Source organism: Sylvia atricapilla, chromosome 1 (genome assembly GCF_009819655.1).
Source record: "Sylvia atricapilla isolate bSylAtr1 chromosome 1, bSylAtr1.pri, whole genome shotgun sequence".
Taxonomy (NCBI): Eukaryota; Metazoa; Chordata; class Aves; order Passeriformes; family Sylviidae; genus Sylvia; species Sylvia atricapilla.
Genome location: NC_089140.1, coordinates 105656772 through 105674120, shown reverse-complemented (window position 1 = coordinate 105674120; position 17349 = coordinate 105656772). Strand labels below are relative to the sequence as shown.

General features: G+C 37.3%; 1 protein-coding gene across 2 annotated transcripts in view; it reads right to left on the bottom strand.

The window, feature by feature from the left end:
• Nucleotides 1–3296: 3296 nt before the first annotated feature.
• RBBP8 (RB binding protein 8, endonuclease) overlaps nucleotides 3297–17349 on the bottom strand; it is a 35440-nt gene continuing 21387 nt past the window's right edge. For both annotated transcript variants that reach the window (XM_066329828.1, XM_066329837.1), the window contains 9 exons: nucleotides 14895–15780; nucleotides 14684–14810; nucleotides 12685–12785; nucleotides 12187–12301; nucleotides 11113–11265; nucleotides 10454–10523; nucleotides 9410–9506; nucleotides 5779–5920; nucleotides 3297–3894 (listed from right to left, as the gene is read on the bottom strand). In XM_066329828.1, the coding sequence (XP_066185925.1) occupies nucleotides 3797–3894; nucleotides 5779–5920; nucleotides 9410–9506; nucleotides 10454–10523; nucleotides 11113–11265; nucleotides 12187–12301; nucleotides 12685–12785; nucleotides 14684–14810; nucleotides 14895–15780 (1789 nt within the window). In that variant the 3' untranslated portion in view covers nucleotides 3297–3796. The remainder of the gene's footprint in view (nucleotides 3895–5778; nucleotides 5921–9409; nucleotides 9507–10453; nucleotides 10524–11112; nucleotides 11266–12186; nucleotides 12302–12684; nucleotides 12786–14683; nucleotides 14811–14894; nucleotides 15781–17349) is intronic.

Here is a 17349-nt window from a genome sequence, read left to right as displayed (position 1 = left end):
GAGTTGTTTTTGATGTTGTCAAATGGATGAGTTCCTAGATACTACTGTTTCTTTGGGGGTACCTACTACATGAGTGTCAAGTCTTCAAGCTCTTCCAGTCATGACTAATCTAACAAATCAGCATTTATTTACATAACTGCAAGATGCACAAATCCTAGCATCAATTACTAAGTTTTCCCTTATCTCATAAAACGAGAAGAGGCAGCATGAATCCTAAGATGTAGTCCCAAACAAGGACAGGAAGCTAGAAGACAGCTGTGGCTATCCTGGCTGTTCTGCCAGGTGGTGGATGCCTGACCCAACAGGCACTGCTGTTCAGAGGTTCCCATCTGGATGCTCAAAATTCAATACACCCGAAGAAATTTCTCCCACTCCCAACTTCTGAGTAATGCCTTCAGGTAAGAAGCCATTGAATATTTGGCTCACAAACATTGGTTTTAGTCCCGGTCTCCTCCAAAGACAGAAACCTACTTCAGCTTATGGTTTTTATCTGATTTTTTTCCCCCACTGCCAATAGACGTGGAAAACCTCACAAATCTCAAAGAACACAGTCCACTCCTCTTGACAGTGCAGCTGACTGCAATTACAATGTGCTGCCATGGCATAAAGAGGACAAAGATAGACACGATGTATGAATGTAACAATATTTTATGCGATTTTTTTTAGCAGACTTCCCTTGCTGGCTCTAATTGGCTCCCTTTTTTTCTTCCATCATTTCTGGGCGAAAGATACACATTATTCCAACAGTGTGCTAAAAATGCAGGTAAGTCATAATTAGAAGCTTCTGCAAATAGAAATATTTCACATTTTTAAAATTTATAAATTTTAGTACTCTTTTTGGTACACTAAGGTTGCTTAGGCTTCGGTACTTCCTTATTCTTGTTTTTGGAGGAGAAATCAGTCTGTTTCTATTCTCGTTTCTCTATTTTTACAATTGATCTCTTGCTTTCCAGGATGAAGCAAAATAGTTTTTCTGGCATTAGAAGAGCTAGACAAAAGATCTACAATTTTAAAATCAATTTAAATCTTATGAAATTGGCCAACTATCAAAGGGTAAGCAAGAGTAATTCTTACACTGTTTTTAGCCCAAAAGCAGTTCCTTACTGTCCTCTAGTGGAGCAGTAATATCCTCACAGACAGTATCCGCTCCTTTCTTCTTGTAACTAACCCTGCTGCCCCTGGAGAGCAATCCTTGCTATTTCCACACTTCATGACTTTATCAGCATCCATCACATCCCTTTTTGTGTGTGAAGGGGTTCTGCTCTGAAGTTTCCCCTCTCTTCTACATCCCAGTTCCATCCCAGAAGTTTAAAACTTCTCCCTCTGCCCTTTCTCAGAACACAAATACGCTGAATATTAGCAGAATCCCACTGCAATGTCTTATTACCTTTAAACAGGCCTCCTCTAGGAGAGAACTTCTTTTGCACCATGGCAAGTTGTAAGCTGTCAGATAAATCATAATTTGACACCTTCAAAGTATCTAAAAGGCCATCAGAACAGCAGCTGTAAAAAGTGTCATCTTTTCACATTGTATTTACAAAGCTCTGAAAATCTTGTTTGTTATACTCCTATCAATTAGCCCTGTTCCCATGACTCCATAACTCATCAGGCTGTAGTCCCACTGATCTCCTTGGAATCTTTTTTAAAATATTAAAATAATCCTCAAGGCAGAATTGTTACTGTGTTCTTGACCACCATAGCTAGTTTGAGTGTCATGTTCCATGCTACATTGAGGTACTAAGCAGTTTCTTCTCACCTTCCAACCCATGGGAGCAAGCTCAAACCCTGTCCACTTGCCAACATGCTCATCATTTACCTTTTCTGCTATTTCGGTTCCCAACAGCTCTGCAAAGAAAGGTTCCCCAGCACTTCCACAAAGAACATTGCTGTAAAAATCCCATCTTTTCTTGCCATCTTACCTTAAAATATTCTCATTATTGTTTGATCTTTTACTTTACCTTTCACTTTTACTGATAGTTTGTTCTGATAGTTCTTAAAATAGCATTTATAGTTATTTCTTTCAGAAATTTTCTCAAACAGCCTACTTTATAGCAAAATTTACATTTGATAAGTTGCAATATGCTTCCAGATGGACATAGCTTCTACTGTGTAAAGGCTCTCCCTCATTAAAAGCAGTCTCCTACCCTACTTATCTTGTTAAAAACTTCTTTTTTTAATAGAGAAATATTTATTCAGAGCATGTAATAGTTGTCCTAAAACAATTTTCAAGATACCTGCACAAATTCCACTTTTTGGCAGAACCTGGTAATTTTTTTTTCAATTAAAAAAAAAAAATTCAGGACACCAGACTTACTTTGGCAGGGGTTCTTTGACTACCTACTCCAAGAAAGTTTTACAGCATTGTAAACATTTATTGTCAGCATGTATTATTAGATATGGGAATGACTAGAGACTTTCATTGTTTTTTGGCTTTATGCCTTTGGCATGCCTTAGGATATACCCCAGTGAAATGCTGAAGTAAACCAACTAAGCAAGTAGGATGGGGACAGTGCCTACTGTTATACCTTTTTCTACTTTTTTGCAAGATCTGTAGTTTCAACCTAAAAGGATTCTGCCATTTAAGTGTTAAATTGATCACATTTGTTCTTGGGCCTATGGTACAACCTCTCCACCAGCAGAACTTGCCACCCTCCCTATATAAATACAGCTGAATTTAAATGGTTCTATCCACCAAGTTTCTACATAAAATACAAGAATAGAAATTATTGATATACACATATATAAATACATGCAAATAAACCCCCAGCTGTATCTGTACTTTTTTTTTTTTTTTTTACTTAAGGCATTTCAATAGTTGCTTGCTTTATGATCTCTTTTTAGAAGAGTTCTCACTGGCTGAACCCAACTCTGTAGCTTTATTCCCAAGGATCTTAACGGTGATCTTTGGCTTGCCTACCTGTGTAGGCATTACCCTGCCTCTCTGATACGGTATGATCTTGTTTTCCCAATGCAAGTATGGAAACATATCCCCACCTACAAAATATTAATTTAAAATCTCTGAAGAATCCTTTGTAATCTAGGTGATGACTATTGCTGTCCACTAGGAGAACTCTGGGCAGAGCTGTCACCCAAATTTAGAAATAATAATGCTTATCTCTATTAATAAATAAGACACATATATACAAAGAGCATTCAAGGAAAAAAATAATAGGAATATTGGATATTCTAATTTAAACACTGAAGAAAACATGGTGCTATACATTTAACACCAGAACTGAAGAAAGACACTTAGACTTCCTGTTTTTAACACCTCCAAACTATGAACAGTGGACACATTTCATATTTAATACAGCTTTATTTCAAGTAGATATAACCATTTTTGCAACAAGAGAAAAGAAAAAAAAGAAAATCCAGAGCAAAATAAAAGCAGCCTAGAAAATTGTCATTTCTGTTCCCGTTGACAGACATTTACCCTTGCAAGAACAATTGATTTCAGTGACTTCAAAGCAGTTACTCACTGACACAAAGTTTAGACAGAAATTGCTGGAATTTCAGCTGCTGGCCTTAAAGAAAAAAAAAAGTAGGAGACTTGTCTGACAGGTGCAAAAACGAATACAAAATGTATTAACACAATATGAAACAAACATACATTAAATAGTTTTGTTTCCTGGTACATCAGCCTTGCAAATGAATTTTATAAAACTTACATATTCAATTAAACAATTTATCTATCATTGTGGAAAACACAGTTCTTTATTTCAAGTTTATATTAACTATAAATATCTACAGACAGGAAAGACACACTTCAGGCTGGCACTCCTTACTTCCCCATCCTTTATGTCTTCTGCTCTTTGGCTTTTGTAGAAAACAATACAGCATAAGGCTGCCGCCTTTTTGGACGTGGACAGGGATCAAGATCCTCTTTAATGTAGCCTTAAAAAGAATAAACCTGAGGTAAGAAATATAATATAAAAACAGGCATAACTTTAGCTTTAACATGTGTTTATCCTCAAAAAATAACTTATTTTTTTTTCCTTTTGGGGCAACTGGTTCTGACTTCACATAAGTTTTAAGATCCCAGTGTGCAAATAACATTTATTAAAGTACACAGCTGCTTTCTAGTAGGCGACTGCACAGTAATGGAATAAAGTGGTGACAATGAAGAACAGAATGGAAACTATGAATTGTTCATCTATTCAAAACAAAACTGCACCTTTCATTTTCTTTCTACCAAGGATTTCACATAAGAGTAACAAAGCATGCAAGAACTGCTAATTCAATTCACTAATAAAAATCACTTTTAAAAATGTAAATCCTAGTCATTCAGAGGAAACTTCTGGCAAATGTATTTTGTAGGTTTAAACAGTACCTCCCTCTGTTTTAAGAGCACCTAGATTTATTAAAGATTGGAAAAAGCCAAACATGAGCCTATGGATCAAACACACCTTGAAAGCTCTCTGATAAGGAGTGTATAGAAAATTTCTATAACATGCTCAACTTAGCTAACACTGACAGCGAACAGACGTTTTATGCAAGTCAGTTTCAGCACCTGGCTTTTGTCAATTCCTTACCATTTATCAGCAACAACATCCACCAAAAAGAGAGTAGTAGATTTCTACTTCATAGTTGGAAAATTTTGTAACTCAGTTATTTAAAAAAACAACAGAAACAGATGTTTGTGTTGTTCAAGATACCAAAAAGGAGTAGAAAGTACCTATGTTATAACCCACTACTTTGGAGTGGCAAGAACAATTGCTCATCATGGGAACTCTCTCGTGTTTAATTCTTTTGCTGCAAGCACTGCTATAAAGTATTTTCTTTTCCACGGGAGGGTTGATGTTAAGTCTGCCTCTGATATGCTGTTGAGGACCATTAACAACTGGAAAACCCTACTCCAGCAGAACAAGGAGACAGCCAAGAAGCTACTTTTTAATGAGGCTACAAGCAGATTCCACATAAGTAGTAACAAGTTACATGGTTCATAAAAATCAAGGCTCCCTGTTCTGAAAGATTAAGGAAGGTACTGCACCTACACAACTCTGGTTACATTTTCCTATGCCTGACCTGACACTGTTACAAGGACAGATAAAAGCAAATATTAATGTTTCACAGCTACTGCACAAATAAAGATATAAGTAACTCAGAGAGTGCCTATAAGGCTCCTCACCCCAGCATTGCAACACTTCTGAAGAATGGTACATAGAGTACACTACAAACTCACCTTGTTTTAACATAATTTGTAAAAACCCTTTTTTTCACCAAGCTCTAAGATTTTGAAAAATTATTTAGAAAGAACAAAATTCTATGTGAAGATGAGTTAAAACCCCCAAACTAAACACCACATCTTCTAATTGCAAGCAGGGTATATGTATAAAAATCTGCTTTAACTACACCTTACCTGCAACATTTCCATTATTACCTGGTATTATGAACTCTAAAAGCACTGACAAAGGACATCAATAGTGCTGCTTGTCTCTCCTAAGTACAATCTCTTGGCCTTTGCCTCTGAGAATCCAATCTAGCCTATGGTCAAATATATGTAGGGTTCACATTCAGTTTTATGAAAATCCCAATTATTTCTGCCTTCTCTATCTAGGCTTAAAGAAATTCTCCTTATATTCCTTTCTTAGTAGTACAGGAACTGCTAAAACCAGACAATATTTATTAAAAATAAAAGCTGCTGATAAACAGACCTCAACAGGACTGGGTGAGAAAGGCTGCTATATGAACTAGAGATAATTTCAAGGGGAAAAAAATCTCAAGGAAAAAAAACAAAAAAAGACCTTTAAGAAGTGCTTCCCCCCCTGCCCCACAAACCTCTTTCCATGCAGGTTTGGGTGGAAGGAAATCCAACCTCCCAGAAATTATCAGGAGTATTTGGAGGAATGTAGCGAAATCTGTGTCTTGAACAGGAAGCTAGTTTCTTCTCTCTCTCTTCTTCTGGAATGTCTGCATAATACTGAACGTAAGGGAGGGGAAAAAATCCCAGTTAACAAATTCATACATAATAGAGTGACTGCTTTACACAATTGACATTATCAATCACTGTGTTTATAAAAACAATGGCGAGGACAGCCAGAGTAGAGATTCATTATCCAAGTGACAAACACCTGGCAATTATCCTAAAAGTTTACTGAATTTACAGACTAAGTATAACTTTATCGTGGCAGATTTGTTAACCTTCTATCTTTTAACATACCATAAGTAACAAGGTTTAGGCACGTGTACAATTACTTATGTCAACAGTTTACTGACTGATTTTATAAAGCTAAGTAGCACAGGTGTTGAAAGAGAGAGAATTTTTTAATATATTAAGTGTCAACTTGTATTTACAAATAAAACAAAAAAAAAAGGGGAAAAAACCCCACTACAAAGCTCATGCTGCAGAATTATTTCCAGTATCCAAATTCACAGTAGTAACTGCAAACTTAAGTCAAAATGCTTCCTACTTACTTACCCTCAAATTAGAAGTAAATAAAGAGTTAGTTTAAGTAGCTGACTGACACTGGGACTCCAGAAATTATCTGCCAGCTCAGCATTCTCTACAGTAAATTGGCTTTACCCTTTCACCCCTATCACCTGTACTGGGGGCTGCAATGAGAAGTATATACTCTCTCCAAACCTTTTTGCTGAGTGTTTCCCTGAGTAGCATCATAGAAAGTTAGGGTACCTTTTTTTCCCATGCAGTTTTCTACTATTTTAGTTTGTAATTCTAGCTGTATCTCCTAAAAATATGAATCTGGACCTTAGGGCACATAGAGGGTCAAAATAGTTTCAATTGTTTGATTCAAATGGTAAGTAAACAGTCACAGCCACACAAGAAACCTGACCCTTGTGAAAATGGTAAAACAATTCTACAGAAATGGCAGTGTTACAATTCAAATAGTCAAATTAAAGTTTATAACTTATTCAATCAGATGGAAAGTGACCTAGACTGGGGAAATCAGGGAAAGAACAGGATTCCTCTATCAACAGAGATTATTTCACACTCCCAGCTACTGGCAGGATTTCAGAAAACCTACTTGGAATTGTAAAGTATGCTCATTCAATTTTTACTTACAAAAATTAATAATGAGGTATTAAGTCAACCAAATTACCTATAAGAATTCTATAATGTCTGTGTAAGACAAATATGGCTGAGTTTTATTTAGGGATAATTAGTAGTGCTCCTTATTTTGTCCTGTAAACAGCTTGAAATTTTAGAAATTCATCTACTAAAAGTTGGTAGTGTGTTTCATTTTTTTAAATTAAAAATTACAATTAGTAAGGAATAACTACAGAGCCAACAATGAAAAATACAGTACAGTTTACTAAAAACAGAAAATAAGAACAATCAAAAATCAAGGTAAGTATGTTTAAAAAAGAAATTAGAAAGAAACTTTTCTTCTTTGGCTTGTTTAGAAATCTATTAGGGTTGACAGAGAACGAGAGTTATGTATGTCAGCTAAACAGCAGAAAGAACTCTCAGCTGTTTTCTAGATTGATCACACTGTCCACAGCATTTTTAATCCACACAAAACATTCAAGCTAGGCTTTCCATGTGTGAAGATACTGCAATCTCATCTGGTCTTCCCTGTAAAATAATTGTTTATAAAACTCTATGATTAGCAGTTTCAGAAAGGAAACAAATCCTAAAAACATTCCTCCCATTAGTTTAGCAAAAACCTACAGAATAATTCCTGTAATCTAAATGCATATAAAAACATCTGAGTGATTCTCATACTCACCTAAGTGTAGCTACACTTACCAACCACACTAACAAATGTTACTTTTACAAGCTACCAGTAACTTCTGCCTACAGTCTTTCTCCAATAGCATCACAAGGTCATAAAAAATCAAAACAAGACTTCTTATCAAAAGTTCCACACTGTAAAGTGAATGAGATGCTTCCACAAAGCTTTAAGATAAGCACTCATAAAGGACTTTACTATCAGCCTGCTGTGGCACATGCAGAAGTTGAATCTCAGGTATTCTCAGAGTGACAGTAACTGACCCCACTCACACCACTTGCAGTACAGGGCCAGAATCAATGTACTGATCTCTACCCACTCCCTAAATACTCCCATTAGGCTTTGGCAGCTTTTCAAACCCATATGGCTGATCTTCAAGCCAAGACTTTCCTAAAGCATCATTTATGCTTTATCCAATACTCCCTTCTTCCACAGGCATTTAAATGACAGAGTCAAGCATTCCACACATTCAAAACATTAATCTTGAATGGAGTAGATGGAAAAAAAAAAAAAATTAAAAGCTAAAACCAACAACAAACCCAAACTTTCCTAGCATCACCATAGTTACCACTCCCAACTTGACAGAAAGTAACAAGAACTGGATTTGCAGAAGGAAGATCTGTAGTTTACAGAAACAGGAAATTAAAATGCTTAACACATGGCTCCAGAACCATGTAACAGACTGAAAGTTGGAGTTGTTTTGTTTTCTTTCAAACTCTTTAAATCAAACATATTTTTAAAAATAGTATTTATAGTTGACTGTAAAAACTAAGTATTTGTATTTAATGAATTTTATCAAAACTATTTTTCAGAAAATATTTTCATTAAAACATACTCTAATAAATTTCTTCAGCTAAGTAAATGAGATTTGACTATGAAGTGAATAGCAGGAGAATCTCTGAAAAATGCTGGTTCTATATACATATGGAAATTAAGTGGAAAGATTCCAGAAAATCCACCATTGTTCAGTCATTAATCCACACTTCTACCGAGTCATCATTTATTAGATCATGAAGACTATTAATGGCCAAATAAAATATGTTCTTATTACACACATAATTACATCAATATTTTATCTCTACACCAAATATCTGAAAGCAGTTTTGTGAATAGAAAGAAGGGAAAAAAGTGTAATGTGAAACCTAAAGTTTTGTACTTTTGAACAAGTATTTTAAACAAGTAACTTTAAATATTTTTGCACGCATTTGCATAAATATACACATTGTTGCCTATGCTGGTGCAATTATCTGAAAAAATTAACCCAGAAAACAAAAAAAAAGTCAACCAAACCAAAATGAGATCTGTCTGTCTATATAAAGGTACAACAAGATATAGAACTTACTTATTTCAGCACCTATGAAGTTCAGTGGAGCTTTAGATTCAAAGTTTGGAAGCCTGTAATAATTCTTTGACCAGCTAATGCAATTTTTAGTAACAGTAATCTTACTGGAACCATGATATAAGAAGCTCTTCTATCACACAGATAGACACACACACACAAAAAATTCAAATCCAAGACTTTCCATGCTATATACAGCTACTACACTAAAAACAAACTAACCACCTGCAAACTTGGTTATCCAGCTCTGGTAAACACTTACTTCCCAGCTACTGTAGTAATGATGATAATACAACTAGATTAATAATTAAAAACAGCACTTCAGCACCTAGACACTGTTTTGAGTTAGAAGAATGACAAATTTTAAAGCACTACTTACCATTTCACATTCCTTACAAGTGTGGCCAAGTAATTTTCTTCTTTCTTCTTTTTTCCGAATAACCTCAATATGAGGAAAATCTAACACAGTATTCTTTCTGAAAAACAAAAATGTTCTCACATAATAGTACTTTTATTTCTTCTACATGACTGGAAATTTCCATTTTGTTAGGACACAATGATGGACAGTCAAGTTAAAAAAATCAGAAGTTGTGTACAAAACCCAAATCATATTGCCTTTCATAGCGGAATAGGGCAATTTTTATAAATAAAACAGTTTTCAAACATAATATGAACTTCTACATAACCAGAGATGTATATCTCATTATTATGGTTTTTCATAGTGTAAAAGTCATTTACTATATAGAAAATATTCAAATATAGATCTTCTATGGATTATTTTTGTCCAAGACAGAGTTGTGCTTGCAGTGATTTCCATGAGAGGAACATATGTTGGGGTTCAAGATGAGCAGGTTCTTTTCAACTTAACTGCTCTCAAAACAGTAAACAAGTTTCCCTCTACAAAGAAAACATGCACAGAGGTAAAACATAAGATAACTGAAGAGCTTGGTATCATTACGAAATGAAGAGTCAGACTTCCAATTATGATTATACTGGAAAGCAACAGAGGAGGCACTAAGAGGTGCAATTGTTGAACACTATTCATCTATTGCCTAGAGAGCAAGGGGCAAAAATACCAGAGAAGGAAAGGTTTTCATTTGCACAAGCAGCCCATAAGTTCTTGGATCATAAATTCAGGCATGTAAGAAACCACCTGGATTACATAACACTGCATTCACTAAAATTACAAAAAGCAGAAGAGGCAATCCTTTCTCTTCAGCAAATGTAATAGACATCTCAATATTTTCATCCCCTACTCTAGTTTTTATCTCAAGTCTTTTATCTAATGTAATAGATCTTCTACCTCTGCATCTTCAACTGCTAGTCTGTTACACACAAACACATTTCTTTTACGGAGTATCAAGTTCCCTATAGGGAAGATACAAACAGCCTTAAAATGCCCATACAGAACAAACTAAATTACCTCTCATCACTTTTGAAATAAGGCTCCACAAAAGCTTTCTGTTTGGCTTTATCTTGTTTATCCTCATGTTCTGTAAATACACACACAAAACAAAATATAAGGTTAACAGACTGCCTTCAGAAACTTCTGCACAGTTATTAACCAACTGTTAAGAAATATAAAAATGCCATGTACGTTTCAGTCTGAGACAACAGATTCAAACAGGTGCTAAAAATAACAGAATCAACAGAACCAGCAACCAAAAAGCATTACTGGGGCAGAAGGAAAACAGTAGTGAGACAAGCAAAGAAGATAACATCAAACAAAGGCTGTCTAAAATACAAAATACTGTAAAATCTTCAACAGAACCCAGAATAGTGAGAAGAAAGGAAGTAAATAACTGTAGCCAAACCCCAGTGTTTAAGAGTCACTTTGGTGTTCTGCTGCTGTGCCAATTTCCACCACACATTTTACATTTTTGTGGTGATAAATGAACTACCAAAAAAATTTTCATATTGCTTTATGCTATGTCCTTTCAAGTAATTAACTTTACAACAAATTTATGCGAAAGGAATTGGTGGTTAGTTTGGCATGTTTGTTCCTAAAGAATAGAGTCTGATTTCAAATCAATGCTTGTAGTTTAGGTAAGCTAATAAAGTCAAAACCAAATTATATCTCACCTTTTAGTTTCTTGTTTGCTGCTGTTATTCCCTCATCCTGCTCTTCATCATGAAGAGTTTCTTTTTCATCACATGTAGAAAGACTATCTTCTGCTAGGCAGGACTCATATTCTTCATGGGTTGTCTGATCAAACAGATCTGTTATTTCCCCTCCTGTTATTAAAAGCACAAAGAACATCCAAATCAGTGTCTCAATGATTTTAGTCAAGAAACTGCATTTTGACTAAGTGTGTATGAAAAGAATTAACAGTTACTAACTGCTCCAGTATCAATTAACTCAAAACCAGCTATACCTTTATTCTTGCTGTAACTTCTCTGTCAATCTTTCATATGTGCCCAATGCTCATTTATTTTTCATATACCTTGGACCCCATTTCTAAAATCTGGTTAACTGCTAAATTACTGTGTGGTACCTTTAACCTTAATACTGGATACATAAAATTTTTGTTCTTGTAATTATGGCCTTATCCAAGCAGAAGGAAATTATGTTTTGTGGGTAGGAAATAGTCACTGCCCTGCAGCCATGATTCACCACATACCATATGTTAAAAGTGATATAAACACATTTGGATTTATTTAAAACATACTAGTTCTACTTATACATCATTAAAAATGAAATTGGTCTTCTCACACAAAGTGTGATATGATTACACAGAAAACTTTCAAAGCTGTTCACTGCAGCTGAGATCAGAACTGTTACATGGTTAAGTATTTCATCCTTTAAGCACTGTAAAGGAATAGCTACTCCACACAAATCCTGTCTTTTTTTAATCCTATGTTTAAAAAAAAAAAAAACACAAAAAAACCACAAAACAAAAACAAAAAAACTCAAAACCCACCATCAATTCTCTAGGAAACAGACAGACCTGTGTAACCAATAAAAATACATCACCACTTTCTTACTGCAGATCATTTTCTACTATCTAGCCATACAGGAAAAAAAAGTGCCCTTTTACTCTTTCCTCCTCCTCTTCAAAAAACCAACCAACCAAAAAAAAAAAACTCCAACAAATCCCCCAAACCCCACTATACCACAAGAAAGCAAACCAAAGTGAAGAGAAAAAAAAGTCTTACGTGGACTGCTTTCCTGATTTTGCTCTTGATTTTTCATTTTTAATAGCACACTCTCACTAACATATGTATAATCCATATCAACAACTTCCCCTCCAACTCTGGTCTGAGACCCACCCTAGGGAAAAAAAAAGCAAATATGACAATTGCACCCAGAAGCAACTAGTGTAGTCAGTGCCAGTGCTGTGTATCTGAAACACTTTCAAAGGAATTATTGACTTCTTTTTGGACACTGATTTACTTTTTTCCTGCAGGTTAGAGCCTCATTAGAATTCCTTCTCACAACCATTTGTCTACTTTCATACTGAGAATATGACTGCTGAGTATATGAAGTTTAATCAGTGGAAATGTTTTAGGGTAAATGTAGCATGAACAAATATCAAATGAGCCAAATTCAGAATTTCATTACACAGTGGGTTTGGTCTGTCCAGAATGTTCACGATACTACTTTGCAGGCTTTTTCAACATCACAGAACATGCAGACTTATTATAAAAGTTCACCTTCGTATCAATCACAGTAATGTCCATTTTGTACTGTGAAAGGTCAGCTCCTGGGTCTATGCTCCACTGGAAGTTTTCTAAAGAGGGTTTATCTTTCAGGTCTGTATGCACAGAATATAAGAAAAAGACAAATAATCACAATCAAACTCTGCCAGAAGCATCTGATCCCCTTGTTGTTCTTTGTATGTGCTTTATGATGGCACTCAAGGTGATCTGCTCCATAACCTTCCTGGTCACCAGGGTCAGGCTGAAAGGCCTGTAGTTCCCTGGATCCTCACTCCAGCCCTTCTTGTGGGTGAGTGCCACATTTGCTCACCTCCAGTAAACTGGGACCTCCCTGGTTATCCAGGACTGCTGATAAATGACAGAAAGTGGCTCACTGAGCACTTCTGCCAGCTCCCTCAGTACACTCACATGGATCACACCTGGCCCCATGTGTGGGGCCATGTCTAAGTGGTGCAGGGGGTCACCAACATTTTCCCCTTGGATTATGGGGCTTCACTCTGCTCCCTATTCCTGCCTTTCAGCTCAGGGGCAGGGTACCCTCAGAACAACCCATCTTACTATTAAAGGTTTAGGCAAAACTGCACTAAGTACCTCAGCCTTTTACTCATCCTTTCTACCTGTTTCCCCCACATCCAATAAAGCAAGGATATTCTCCTTAGCCCTCCTTTTGTTGCTGATGAATTTACAGAAACATTTTTTACTGTCTTTCATGGCAGTAGCCAGATTAAGCTCTAGTTGGGCTTTGGCCATTCTTATTTTCATCCTGTGTAACCTCACAACATCCTTATAGTTCTCCTGAAGCTGCCTGCCCACTCTTCCAAAGGTCATAAACTCTCTTCCATCTCTGAGTTCTAGCCAATGCTCTCTGTTCAGTCAGGCTAGCCTTCCTTCCCATTAGCTCACCTTGCAGCACATGGGGCAGCCTGCTCCTACATCTTCAAGATTTCCTTCTTCAAGAATGTCCAGACTTCTGGGACTCCTCTGCCCTTCAGGACTGCTTCCTAAGGGAGGACTGTCAACTGGCCTCCTAAACAAGCCAAACTCTGCCCTCCAAAAGCTCAATGTAGCAGTTCTGCTACCTCCCACTTTTACTTCTCTGAGAAGGGAAAACTCTATCATTTTGTGACTGTCATACTCAAGATGGCCCCCAACCATCACTTTACCTACCAGTCCTTCTCTGCTCACAAAAAACAGGTCCAGGGGGTGCCTTCCCTAGCTGGTTCACTACTAAAGTTAGATCAATGACAATACAAGTGTCAGGTCTAAGCAAAGAGTACAAAAGTGTCTGGTTGTTGTTTCAAAGATGCCTCTTAATTTATCTCTGAGCAGAATATTTCAATTCTAAGCTACATGGTCACATCAACTACTGGCAAGTATCTTTTAAATTCATAATGCAAATATTTCTAAATGAAGTATGCAGTGTACCAGTTTGGCTGAGGAGTACAGAAGCTTTGATTCTACAACACTAGTTCTAAAAAGTTGGTTTTCCAACTGGGAGCACTTAAGAGGAAAGAAGATACATGCTCTATAAAGAATATATGGCAACCTGTGTTCATTGTCACTTAAGTACGAATTTCTTTACCAGATAATTACGAATAATGAAAAATATTAACAAAATGACTTATGCTTATACCTGAGTAGTTTTCAAGTATTTGATACAGATAGCTTAAACTCAAACTTCATGAGATTTTATTATTACACTGCAACAAATAACAATCCTAAACAAACAAGAAAGAACAAGATTCCTAGCCTGTTGAATGTACACCTGAATAATACTGATATATTTACTATACATTGGCAAAAGAATGCCAGGAAGACACAGACTTGTAAATGTTGGAGGTGATCTTGAGAAATCCCAAACAGAATGTGACTGAGTTAGGTGCAGAACAAAGATATTGAAGTGGAAGAAAGGAAGTGAGGAAAAATTCTATTTAATCACAGGACAGGCTGTGGGGGTAGCGAGACAGTAAAAGGAACATTTTCATCAAGTTACCTTGCTCATTTTGCTGTGCTTTACTTTTTGATAGTCTACAAGGGTTTGGCTGAAGTACAGATGCTGGTTCAGACTCTCCATGTCCTGTCCTTGTTTTCTTTCTATTTGGTACATGGCCACTGGCAACCTAACAACATATTGCAATTTTACTATTTCCCAAAACTTAAATAAAATACTTCAAAGGAGAAGAAAAAGAGTCAGAAAAGCATACCTTTACATCATCAAAAAGCTCCTCTGTCTCTGCAGAACTCGGCAGTGGTGCAAATTTGAAGGGAAGAACTTCTTCTTTCACTGGGATCTGGTTTTTCCTGTCAGGGAATGTTTTTCCCAGCACTGTCTCTTGTACATAGGATTCCTCTTGTAAATCTCTGCCAAACAAACAGCTCTCATTGTTGGCATTTTGAATAGATGATGAACCTTCAGGAATGGCCTTCGCCATTTGTGAAAAAATGTCATGCAGAGTCACTTGCTTCAGTCTATTTTTATATGTCTCCACAGTTCCCTGTTTTTTCTCTTGCCCACGAACTCCAGAGAAGCGATCAGACAGATCCAAGGGCTTGTCACCTGTATGTTCCCCATTCACCTGCTGACCATCCGATCGAAAGGGCGCAGAGCTCTCTGTGCTGAAAGATGTTTTCTCACAGCTGACTGCATGATCAGCTTCAGCTTTCTTTCTCTTAGCACACTTGCCTTCTAGCTGCTTCTGGTATACAGGATAGACATCACTCTTGATCACCTCATTTTTAGCTGTGCAGGTGTTTCCAACACAGGTTACAGCCTCATTAGAATTCTTTTTCACAACCATTTGTCTATGGGCAGAGGCCTGGCTGATAACTGAGTTAATTTCCATCCCAAGATTCAGCGGTGCAACAAAAGCAACATCTTCAGATTTTGATCTATTTTTTTGAGACCTGGAAGTGGATGCATTGTTGAAGAGGTTGGTTTTGAGATGAGGCTTCAATCCTGAATCTAAAATACAAGGAGCATGAACTGTACTTGAGTTGTTCTTCATGCTGCTAGAAGCTCCAAATACAGGAGAAGCTACCTGAGAATCCCAGTCATCATGGGGTGGAGTGATATGAGATGGATCTGAAATACTGAATACAATGAGACATGAGAGATTTTTCTGGTGTACAGATGGAAAGAGAGAAAATTATTTTTGAAAATATATAACGTCTCCTATTGCTGCTCTGCTTTAAAGTTGTGTGAGCTGCTAGTTGTGGTGGTTTAGCATGGATGTGAAGTTTTTTTTCACAAGGAAGTTCTAGCATGGATTGTGATTGACAGCTTGGCTGACGAATGGGAGTGTTTCTACGCCTCTGGAAACACAGCCTTAAATCACAGGTTCTGGTGACTTTTCTCTTTCCTTTTCTGGCCACCAGAAAGGAAATACCATCTCATGGGTCAGGGTTCAGGCTGGGCCCCCCGGGGCCAGGCCTGATGGGCCTCGCAGGGGGCGGGGGGGCCCCTGCCTGTGGGACAGTGGCCAGGGCTGGCCGTGTCCTGTCTGTCCCCTCCCGGCTCCTCCGATGGGGAGAGGAGGAGGAGGACTGCAGACCAGCAGTCTGGCCCTGTGCCAGGACCACGGTGGCCATGCTCTGGGCCCTGGTTGCCAGAACCGCAGATCTGAAGGAGGACAGACTTTTAAGAACTTTTCTCCAGAGTCCTAGGGAGCTGATCCAAGTTTGAGTCGCTTTAGATCTGACCAGGAGTGGAGGAGGATTCGTCCATCAGCGTTACTGAGCATGTGCTCTTTCTCTCTCCCCCTTCCTCTTCCCACCATCACCTGTGGCCTTGGAGTTCCAAGACTCCACTGAAGAGAAAAAAAGACTCTGGGCAAAGACTTTAACCCTTCCTCCGTGGAAGACAGAGTGATTTGAAATGTAGAGAGACAGCATTGAGACAAAGCCAGTGAAAGAACGGAGAAAGACTATTGGAAGATGGGATGGAGGAAGCGGACCTTTTTGACCAGACTTCTCTAGATGTGAATTATGGGGAAATGGACTGTTTTTGTAATATCCTAATGCTGCTTGGGGGAATGCAAGTTCTAACCAAAGGGTTGTGTGTATTGATATACATGGGTTTTAATTGAGAATTTTGATTAGAATATGTCCCTGGCTCCTAGGAAAGAATAAAGAGGTCTCTATTTCTTTTGAGATAGAAGTGAATTTAGAGATGGAAGAGAATCTCTGTTTTGTACTAGAAAACCATTCTTAAAACGATACCCCAAACATGTGGAAACCCATAAACAGTGTGGAAAACTGTTATATGGGTGAGACTGCACAGAATCTGCCAAAATTCTGGGTGGTTGCAGATCTGTGGCCTTGAAAGCCACCAGATCTTTTTCTTGTGGCATGTTCTCCATAACTCTAGAGAGGCTCTGCTCCCAAGGTGAGGTAGGATTGTGTTTAAATGGTGACAACTGAGTGAAAATCAGTTTTCTCTCTGTGGTGAGTGGGAAAGTGAACAGAGTGGGGGGAGGGAAGGTGTTTGAATGTCTCAGAATGTCTCATTTTTTTCTCTCTCTTTTTCTTTAGTGTATATTAATAAAGTCTATCTGTTTTTACTTTTCAGTTGTCCCTGTCTTGCCTTTTTCTCCCAAAGTCCTATCTCCCAGCTGATAAACAAAATTTGGTGAATGTGAAACCACGACAAAATGGTGCATT